The 10,616-nt window shown below is 45.5% G+C and overlaps 1 protein-coding gene across 4 annotated transcripts; it reads left to right on the plus strand.

The window, feature by feature from the left end:
* The first annotated feature begins 3,416 nt into the window (after positions 1–3,416).
* LOC119366237 (disease resistance protein RGA5-like) lies at positions 3,417–9,633 on the plus strand. 4 transcript variants are annotated; one of them, XM_037631946.1, is made up of 6 exons: positions 3,417–3,734; positions 3,838–5,114; positions 6,220–8,242; positions 8,450–8,840; positions 8,981–9,210; positions 9,294–9,633. In XM_037631946.1, the coding sequence occupies exons 2-4, from the start codon at positions 4,315–4,317 to the stop codon at positions 8,558–8,560; spliced, it is 2,934 nt and encodes a 977-aa protein (XP_037487843.1). In that variant the 5' UTR covers positions 3,417–3,734; positions 3,838–4,314; the 3' UTR covers positions 8,561–8,840; positions 8,981–9,210; positions 9,294–9,633. The 4 variants fall into 4 exon arrangements, with proteins under 4 accessions (XP_037487843.1, XP_037487848.1, XP_037487828.1 ...); XM_037631951.1 differs by having other exon boundaries at positions 9,042–9,210; XM_037631931.1 differs by having other exon boundaries at positions 8,450–9,210.
* Positions 9,634–10,616: the final 983 nt, after the last annotated feature.

The raw sequence follows: 10,616 nt of genomic DNA on the forward strand, positions 1-10,616 counted from the left end.
AGCAACAAGTGATCGGATTGCATCTACATACCTTTATAGATCACGCGCGGAAGCGTTCAAAGAACGGGGATGAGGAAGGCGTACTCTACGTGATCCAAATCACCGGAGATCCTAGCGCCGAACGGACGGCACCTTCGCGTTCAACACACGTACGGTCAGCGTAACGTCTCCTCCTTCTTGATCCAACAAGGGGGGAGGAGAGGTTGAGGAAGATGGCTCCAGCAGCAGCACGACGGCGTGGTGGTGATGGAGCTGCAGTACTCCGGCAGAGCTTCGCTAAGCTCTATGGAGGAGGAGGAGGTGTTGGAGAGGGAGAGGGAGGCACCAAAGGCATGGGGTTTGAAGTCCTCCATCTCCCCACTATATATAGGGGGGCCTAGGGGGGGCGCCGGCCCTAGGAGATCCAATCTCCTAGGGGGGTGCGGCCAAGGGAGGAATCCCTCCTCCCCAAGGCACCTCGGAGGTGCCTTCCCCCTCTGGGACTCTTCCCTTCCTTAACCCTAGGCGCATGGGCCTCTTGGGGCTGGTGCCCTTGGCCCATGCAGGCCAAGGCGCACACCCCTACAGCCCATGTGGCTCCCCGGGATAGGTGGCCCCACCCGGTGGACCCCCGGGACCCTTCCGGTGGTCCCGGTACAATACCGATGACCCCGAAACTTGTCCCGATGGCCGAAATAGCACTTCCTATATATAATTCTTTACCTCCGGACCATTCCGGAACTCCTCGTGACGTCTGGGATCTCATCCGGGACTCCGAACAACATTCGGGTTTACTGCATATACATATCCCTACAACCCTAGCGTCACCGAACCTTAAGTGTGTAGACCCTACGGGTTCGGGAGACATGTAGGCATGACCGAGATCGCTCTCCGGTCAATAACCAACAGCGGGATCTGGATACCCATGTTGGCTCCCACATGCTCCTCGATGATCTCATCGGATGAACCATGATGTCGAGGATTCAAGCAACCCCGTATACAATTCCCTTTGTCAATCGGTATGTTACTTGCCTGAGATTCGATCGTCGGTATCCCAATACCTCGTTCAATCTCGTTACCGGCAAGTCACTTTACTCGTACCGTAATGCATGATCCCGTGACCAGACACTTGGTCACTTTGAGCTCATTATGATGATGCATTACCGAGTGGGCCCAGTGATACCTCTCCGTCATACGGAGTGACAAATCCCAGTCTTGATCCGTGTCAACCCAACAGACACTTTCGGAGATACCCGTAGTATACCTTTATAGTCACCCAGTTACGTTGTGACGTTTGGCACACCCAAAGCACTCCTACGGTATCCGGGAGTTACACGATCTTATGGTCTAAGGAAAAGATACTTGACATTGGAAAACTCTAGCAAACGAACTATACGATCTTATGCTATGTTTAGGATTGGGTCTTGTCCATCACATCATTCTCCTAATGATGTGATCTCGTTATCAATGACATCCAATGTCCATAGTCAGGAAACCATGACTATCTGTTGATCAACGAGCTAGTCAACTAGAGGCTTGCTAGGGACATGTTGGTGTCTTTTATTTCCGGATAACACAATTATAGCATGAATAAGACAATTATCATGAACAAGGAAATATAATAATAATGCTTTTATTATTGCCTCTAGGGCATATTTCCAACATTTACTACTGCTGCCTCTCCTACCTGGGTTAAAGAAGTAGTAAACAACTATCAGCATGATGACAAAGTCAAGGAGTTAATTACTGAATGCTCTGTGGATAAAAGCAATAACAATGCCTACTCCTTTAAGAATGGGATACTGAGATTTCACAACAAAGTTGTAGTGGGCAAAACTACTAACTTACGGCAGGAAATACTAGCAACTTTTCATAACTCTGAGCTAGGGGGACACTCTGGTGAAAGAGCCACGTATCACAGAGTTAAACTAGTATTCCATTGGCAAGGTATGAAGCAGGATGTGATCACGTTTGTGAAAAACTGTCCTGTGTGTCAGTTAAACAAATCTGAACATACACCTTATCCTGGCTTGTTGGAACCACTTCTTGTGCCTGATTTTTCTTGGGCTCATATCAGTATGGACTTTGTAGAAGGCTTGCCCACTTTAAAGAACAAGAACTTAATTTTAGTGGTTGTTGACAGATTCACTAAATACTCACACTTCATTGCTATGAAACACCCTATCACAGTGCAATCTGTAGCAAGATCCTTCTCTGACAATGTATTCAAGTTACATGGAATGCCTTTAGTGATTGTGACTGACAGAGATAAGATTTTCACAAGCAATCTGTGGCAGAAGTTGTTCAAGTCACTTAACATCAAGCTGCACATGAGCACTAGCTATCATCCACAGACAGATGGGCAAACAGAGAGAGTGAACCAGTGCTTAGAGAATTATTTGAGGTGTATGTGTTTTCAGCAACCAAGGAAGTGGCATGGATGGCTATCCCTAGCTGAGTGGTGGTACAATACTTCCTTCCATACATCTCTGCAGATGACACCTTTCCAAGCTCTTTATGGGTTTCCACCTCCAATGGTAGCTGAATCAGCTCTTCCTGACACTATTTGTGAGGACAATGAAAACTTACTGCAGAACAGAGAGCTAGCGGTGGAAGTGATCAAGCAGAACCTCTTAAAAGCACACGGTAGAATGAAATTCTTTGCTGATAGAAACAGAAAGGAGAGAGAATTGAATGTGGGAGAAATGGTCTATCTTAAGCTCCAGCCTCACAGACACACTTCTCTCAGTTTGCACAGGCACATCAAACTACACTCCAAGTTTTATGGACCATTCAAGATTCTGAGCAAAATTGGAAACCATGCATACAAATTACTTCCGCCTGAAGACTGTCAGTTGCATGATACATTCCATGCCAGTCAGCTTAAAAGGCATATTGGTCCCAAGGTGGTTCCCTCTTCCAAACTTCCTCTGGTGGGTCCGGATGGGACAATTCAAATTGAACCTGAAGCGATTTTGGAGAGAAAACTCATTCCAAGAAGCAAGGTAGTATAAGTATTCCAGTGGTCAGATGGTTGGTGAAATGGGCAAATCTTCCTCCAGAGAAAGCTACTTGGGAAGACTCAGCCTTCATCCAGAAGGTTTTCCCTACATTCAAAGCTTGAGGACAAGCTCCAGCTTAATCGGGGGTATTGTCAGGCCCAATTCTGAAAATCCCCTGTTTCGGCGTGCCAGTTAAGTCTACAGCCGCTCATCTCTCATCATAGGGTCACCAAGCAAAGATAACGGTTCGCCGGAATGGATCGCTCTCCTTCGTCGATCGACCATCCAACAGTCCAGATGGCGCGGGAAAAGCTGTTCATCACCCGACAACGCCATGTGCTCTTCTTTTTATGCCTTTTGCTTTTGGGTTGCTGTAGTGGCTATATAACTCAGCTATCTCATCCATTTGAGGCATGTAATAGAATTATTGGATGTAAATCCTAGCCGTCGGTGACGTGCTACTACTTTCCCCTTTCTTTCTACAATGAAAACCCTAGCTAAATTCGCCCAGTTCCTGTCTGAATCTCGCTAATTCGTGCTTAAATTCAGTAGAGTGAGACTCGGGTCCTGACAGACCCAACCCACCATGGCTTCGTTGCCGGATCTCCGACTTCCACCCCAATCAGACCCATCACCCTTCCACAAGGGAGCACGCGGCTGCATCGCAGACCCCGGCGAACCCCCGGAGCCGTCGCCCCTCGTGCGGCTCCTCCGGGCAATCGATCGACATCTGCTGACCCCTGGGGAGGTCAGGTCAGTGGGCGATTTTTCTTATCCTCTGTATGTATTCCTCGCAAAAAGCTGCACTTCTGCCTAATTAAACTGAATTTCTCCACTCGGATCGACGCGTTTGTAGGCCGGAAGGTGCTCCACTGCTTCCTAAAAGCGCAGAGAGCTATCCCAACTTGCATGGATGAATCCAATCGAATCAAATTGGTGTGTCGCCTTGAGCATTTTTTCTCTGGGGAACCAATGCTTGACTTTTCTGCTAGTAAATCTTTGGGCCACCACAAATGGAAGACAAGGATGTGGCGCCACTGTTCTTTTGTTTAGTCATTAATCAGAAGCCTAACAGCATGTGTATTCCTCTGTCCGGTCGTCAAGTCAGTGGAAGAATCAATACAATCATGTACGGCTCCACCAAACCTGAAGATGATATTTTGGGTAGGGGCTTTCGGCGCAATTTCTGCTCAGAAAAAGGGCTGAAAAGCGCGTTGCTTGTGCCTTACTAGATGGAGCAGAGACCTTACTGGAAGACAAACACAAACCTTGAAGCAACCACCACATCACTTGTGAAATCTCACATAGAAGAAAGCTTGCCAGCGAGAGACCCATGGAGGCTGCTCTTGTCACCGTTTCCACGGGGGTGATGAAGCCCCTCCTGTCCAAGCTCTTCAAGCTGCTGCTGGACGAGCACCGGAAGCTCCAAGGCGTCCGCCGTGACGCCAAGTTCATAGGAGACGAGCTTCGCAGCATGAAGGCTGCACTGGAGGTGCTTGCGGATGAAGAACAACTCGAACCTGCGATGAGAATTTGGCGGGATGATGTCCGTGAGCTTTCTTATGACATGGAAGATTGCATTGATGTCTTTGTGGCTCATGTCGACCATGAGCCCGATGGGCGTACCATGCTCAAGAAGTTCGTTGACATGTTGAAGAAGCCCAAACATCGCCATCAGGCTGCTAGTGAGATAGGTAAACTCAAGGCCCGTGTGGCTGAGGCAAGCGAGAGGCACAAGAGGTATAATATTATCCGGCCAACACCTTGCATTAGCTCTTGTGCCATTGACCCCCGGCTGCCGGCGCTTTACGCGGAGGTTGATGAACTTGTCGGCATTGATGGTCCTAAGGACGATATCATCGACTGGTTTCAGTGGGAGGCTACTTCTACGCAGCCTCAAGTGCTGTCTATTGTTGGTTCTGGCGGTCTTGGTAAGACTACTCTAGCAAAGCAAGTCTATCATGCATTGGAAAGCCAATTTTCATGTGCAGCTTTTGTGTCGGTTTCTCGAAATCCTGATATGAGAAAGATTCTAAGAGATATTGCTCAAGGAGTGGGGTTCACAGACAGCCCACCGGATGATGATGTGCAACAATTGATCAGTAAACTCAGGCAACATCTTAAAAACGAAAGGTAATCCTGCTCACCTATTATAATGCATGTGACTGCCAAGAAAAATAGACAAATAATGTATGTGATTGTTTCTAGGATTTCTACATATTATTTCCAGAAGGGCCTTCACTTTTAATATATGTTGTTGCAAAGGTCATGAACAAAGATGCAATTTAGCAATAACTTTTTGTCGCTAACTTAGTAATCCTTCTTCATTTAAAACTTTTAACATTCTTCCCGACATTACTATTTATTTATGTCGTCAAACCTGATTCATCGATTTCGATCTGTTTGGTTTGCGTCTTGTGTATCGTTCTGCTGTTCCAAGGAGATCCGCTGGAGGGCACAGATTCACATCTGTTTAGCCAACTCCTGCTGCACCTATCGGTTCAGTTTGCATGCCTCCACTGCAGTGGCGGAGCTACAATGAATTTTCTGGGCGGGCCAAGCCAAAGGCCACCTGAAACTTTTACCCTTGTAGACCAATTTTACCCTTATACTTTAGTGTTTTGGGCTCATGCTGGGCGGGCCATGGCACTGTTTTGTTCGTACGTAGCTCCGCCAGTGCTCCACTGTCATCACTCAATTTCGCTTATTTCGCCGTAAGATTTTGTAGAGGAATTGCTCATCTTTCTTTGTAACTTGCAAATACATGCATATTTAGAGCTACAATCTCAGGTCATTTTACCAGATTAATTAATTGTTATAGTTGGGAACATGTAATGTAAACTTCTGTATCCGCTAAAATTGACCGGTAACTAATAGAATTCTGCTTTACCCAAGCTTGTACACGAAACAGTGGAAGTGCTTCCTACAATGCAGTCAACATGAAGATTTTAGTTACTATTAGAGGTGACATCCCTATAAATACACAACTGCTACTTGATTTAGGTACTAGGTTTGACTGTGATATTTCAGGATTCTAACACTTGACAATTTATCATGTGTTGTCGAATAAAACACAGTATTAGACAAAAGTATTGTACCTTCAGTGTTTAAAAATTGCAATCACTCTGTTGACAGTCTTAAGTAATATCTAGCTGCATTTAATTAATGCTAATGCTTTATGCAATTTCTAATTAGCTTCACAGGATTTAAATACATATTTGTTAAAATCATTTTGTAGGTACTTTGTTGTAATTGATGATGTGTGGAGCGCGGACGTATGGGAAACTATCAGGCTTGTATTATTGAATAATAATAACCATGGGAGTAGAATTATTACTACAACACGTAATACTGAAGTTGCATCATGTTGTTCTTCAGGTGGTGGTCATGTTTATAAAATGGAACCCCTTACGTTTGATGACTCCAAAAGGTTGTTTTTTAGAAGAACATTTGGTCCTGAGGATTTATGCCATCCTCATCTGGAAAAAGTCTCTAATGACATATTAAGAAAATGTTCTGGCCTACCATTGGCTATTATTACTGTGTCTAGTTTGTTGGCTGATCAGCATGCAGAAGATGAATGGAAGAGGGTGTTAGCTGCTATTGGTTCTGCACTTGCAAAGGATTCTGGTGCTGATAAGATGACAAAGATATTATCTTTCAGCTACTTTGATCTTCCTCACCATCTGAGAGCCTGTTTGTTGTACTTGAGTATATTTCCAGAAGATTCTACTATCTGGAAACAACATTTGATACATATGTGGGTCGCTGAAGGATTCATTCATGAAAAACAAGGGCGAAGTCGATATGAAATAGGTGAGAGTTATTTTAACGAGCTCATTAATAGAAGCTTGATCCAACCGGTTGGTGCAACATTGGGCCAGGTAGAGTCATGCCAAGTCCATGATATAGTTCTGGATTTTATCACATGCATAGCTGCTGAAGTGAATTTTGTCACTAAATTCAGTGATGTAGAGCATGGACACAATTCATATGACAGAGTCCGCAGGCTCATTATAGGGAATACCAGTAATGAAAAGGTTGCCATATCAACAAGCCCGATCCTCTCTCATGTTCGGTCGCTCATTAGATATGCGCATGACCCTCAAGTTTCTTTATTGGCTTTCCCAGTTCTTCGTGTCTTGGACCTAGGAAAGTGCTGGTGGTTAGAAGAGCACCATGTTGCAAATATTGAAAAGCTACTTCTTCTGAAGTATCTGAGTCTTGCAAATGTTACGCTCCTCCCCCAAAAAATTGGAGAACTGCAGTATTTGGAAACACTGGACATAACAAATACCAGAATTCTAGAAATGCCATTGGCTGTTACAAGCCTCCAATGGCTGGCCAGTCTAAATGTTCATTACCACATTAGATTTACGGATGGAATGATTGGTAAGATGCAAAGCTTGGAAGAGCTAGAGACGTTCGGTGTCCACTCCTATGAACAAGGGAAGCCACTAGAAGAATTCAGCCAGCTAACTAAGATGTGGAGGTTGAAAGTACAGCTGGGGATGTTTGAATTGTGGGAAGGACCAGGTCAAATTGAGGACCTTCACGGTTACTTGGGAACATTAGTATCTTCATGCAACCTTCGTCATCTAAATATATCCAAGCTAAGCTTGAACTTCTTAGTTGTCAAAACTTACTTTCCACTGTCACTGGACTCATGGTGTCCGACTACTCCCTGCAGCCTTCAGGAGCTTCACATAACATACTGTTTCATTGACAAGGTTCCAAACTGGATGAGCTTGCTCCGCAATCTTAGAGAATTAGAAATCTATGTCGCCAGTGTGAGGCCAGAAGATGTTAGGATCCTTGGGTCAATACCAACTTTGCTTATCCTCAAACTAAAGACTTTCAATGGCAGCGATGGAAGAATTCTCATTCATGGGTTCAGCAATTTGAAATATTTCCATTTGGAACTCCTTTATTGTGGGACCTCACTGGAGTTTGAAGAGGGATCAATGCCAAGGCTTGAGCACCTGGAGCTGGAGTTCCGTGTGCATCAGATGGATTGCCTGAATGGTTCTCCCAATTTCGGTATCCAACACCTCTCTGCCCTCCGCAAAGTTGAGGTCTGTATTTTGTGCAACTTTGGCAATAGAGACAATCCGTTGGCAGGTTTAGAATGCTGCTTTGGCAAATTCATTGGAATGATTATTGAAGCTGACATCGAGGCGCTTCCCAATTGTTCCAGTTTCCTTTTACAATATGGAAATGTACCATTCGGAAACGTGGCCTGCGAACATTACACAAAAATTGTAAGTTCTCTACCAGAATCGGTAGCATTTGGTCATTTCAGTTCGTCCTCTTAGTTTGCTACTAGTACTTTATTTCTTTCTTCCATGCCGCAAAATTTTGGCCAGACGTTTAATTAGTTAAATAAATCTGTACTTGTCACCGTGTTTCGGCTTTGTTTTCGTTTTTCTTCTGCTGTATGAGTATTTCATCCTGGTGTTTCAAAACAGGTGGAGACAGACTGTGAGAAGGAAGATGAAGCAGGACGAGGCAAAGTTGGAAGTGCAGGAGCACCCCACTGGCATGTGGGAGAAAATTACTTTCGAATGTCATTTGGTTAAACAAATAATGTACGTTCTCGATCCCTGGTAGCATCATGCAGAGCTGCACCAGTGTGCTGCTTCGCTAGATGGGGGTCATCGAAGAGGACAAGGAGAATGCGATCTCAGGGGCCTTCTTGAGGGTTATTGGAGAGAGTTTGATCACCTTCTTTCCGAGCCCCAAGTGGCGAGTTTGGTGGCTCCGCCTGGTTGGTCAGTTCGTTGACAACCAACTGGCAGAGACTGTGTCGCCACCGTGGCCACCAGCGTAGGCAAGCTCAATAAATCTTGTGAAGGCCTGGTGAGTTATATGCTGCTCTACTTTGGTTGCTGGATGATCAAGTAGCTAATTAAGCCTTAGTATTTTCCAATCAAGATTTGCTTTGTTTGTAATGATTAAAGCGTGATATACCGTGTTGAATATAGACTTTGTGCCTGTAGACTCCTACGGTGTGAAAGTGGTTCTTGCTGCAGCAGTTGCAAATGCTCTGTGTTGGTGCAGGTTTTTGCTGTAGCCGCCTCAGCTCTGGTATGCAGGTTTGTGCTGGTTGCAAGACAATCTGATTAACTTGCAAGTACTAATAAGAACCAGGAGGCGGGAGCGGATGTTACCCTCTCCAGCCCATTCTCGGTTGCAAAGGTTTGTCGAATGAGCAATCTGGATAACGGAGGTGTTTCCTCTTACCGTGGACAATCTCTGAAATTGCCATAATGAACGTGTTTTTAACGGAACGAACTTCCATACCTTTTGTAGGTTATGACGAGGGCTACATAATGGATCCGTATGTGGCGCTATCTTCAACTTGCAAAGGATCATTCACCTAAGACCTTTAGGTGCAATCATTGGGAGATTGTAGCACCAGATACACTCAACCCAATTTGATGACAGTCTAGTAGTAAGTTATGTATTTGTAATCATTTATATTGTGGGTGTAAGGGCATATTTCACCCTATATGGTTTTGGTGATTGATGACAATGCTTTTGCGGACTAATTGTATGCATTAAGCGTTTCAAATATCTCATGTTTAGGCACAATATGATTCGTTGCCCCTCGGAGTCTAGTGAAGGCGGAGTTTTCTCTACGTTTCTTTTCGATGGATTTGAATCGTAGGAAAGCCGTACTATTAAGAGGGGGTCCGCTTTGGAAAGGTTTGGGCGGAATCATCACGTACATGTTTATTTCTTTTTGCACCACCTTTTCTTTGCCTCTTTGGAGCAACCATCGTTTATCCGTATCTCTGCAAAATGAAGGACTCCTAGTGATTGTTGTGCTGTGACATGCGATAGTACTGCTCATGGGAGCGGTAGTACCATAGAGGCCCACGGTAGTACCGGCCGAGGACGCGGTAGTACGGCAGGCCCTTGCGGTAGTACCGCTCCCCGGGCGTGGTAGTACCGTGGCCTCGGGCCGGGCACAGCAGCACGAGCGGAAGTAGGGGTGGATGTGATTTTTCACATCTGCGCCCTACGCGGTAGTACCGCTCCAAGTATGCGGTAGTACTGTGTCAGATTTTTGCACAGATCAAAACTCAGCGAAAGTAGCCACTGATGTATTTTTATTCGTCCGTGCGTTCCCAGCCCAGACAAACCCTGCCTTGCGGTAGTACCGCTCCGGCGGTTCTACCGCTCTTTACTTCAACGCAACAGGGCTGGTCTAGCTCCTGCCGCGCAAGCGGTAGTACCCTAGTGCCCCGCGGTAGTATCGCAGGCCCTTGCGGTAGTACCACATGTCTGGTGCGGTAGTACCGCATGTCGCGGACTGAGTAAGTGGGTAACGATTGGATTTATCCTATCATTATATAAGGGGAGTCTTCTTCTCCGAGTTGATCACCTCTTCCATCCCTAAGCTTCATTGTTGCTCTAAGCTCCATTTTCGCCTGATCTCTCTCCCTAGCCAATCAAACTTATTGATCCTCTAGGGATTGGTTGAGAAGGCCTCGATCTACACTTCCACCAAGAGAAATTTGATTCCCCCCACTAATCCCTTGCGGATCTTGTTACTCTGGGGTGTTTGAGCACCCTAGGCGGTTGAGGTCACTGCGGAGCCATAGTCCATTATGGTGAAGCTTCGTGGTG

This window comes from Triticum dicoccoides, chromosome 1A (genome assembly GCF_002162155.2).
Source record: "Triticum dicoccoides isolate Atlit2015 ecotype Zavitan chromosome 1A, WEW_v2.0, whole genome shotgun sequence".
NCBI lineage: Eukaryota > Viridiplantae > Streptophyta > Magnoliopsida > Poales > Poaceae > Triticum > Triticum dicoccoides.

What these genes read in the sequence shown, in the direction of transcription:
- LOC119366237 (XM_037631931.1), top strand. Translation starts at nt 4,315, where the DNA reads ATGGAGGCTGCTCTTGTCACCGTTTCCACGGGGGTGATGAAGCCCCTC. An exon ending in CAACATCTTAAAAACGAAAG is followed by an intron (nt 5,115 to 6,219) that starts GTAATCCTGCTC and finishes ATCATTTTGTAG; the next exon opens with GTACTTTGTTGTAATTGATG. An exon ending in GCGAACATTACACAAAAATT is followed by an intron (nt 8,243 to 8,449) that starts GTAAGTTCTCTA and finishes GTTTCAAAACAG; the next exon opens with GTGGAGACAGACTGTGAGAA.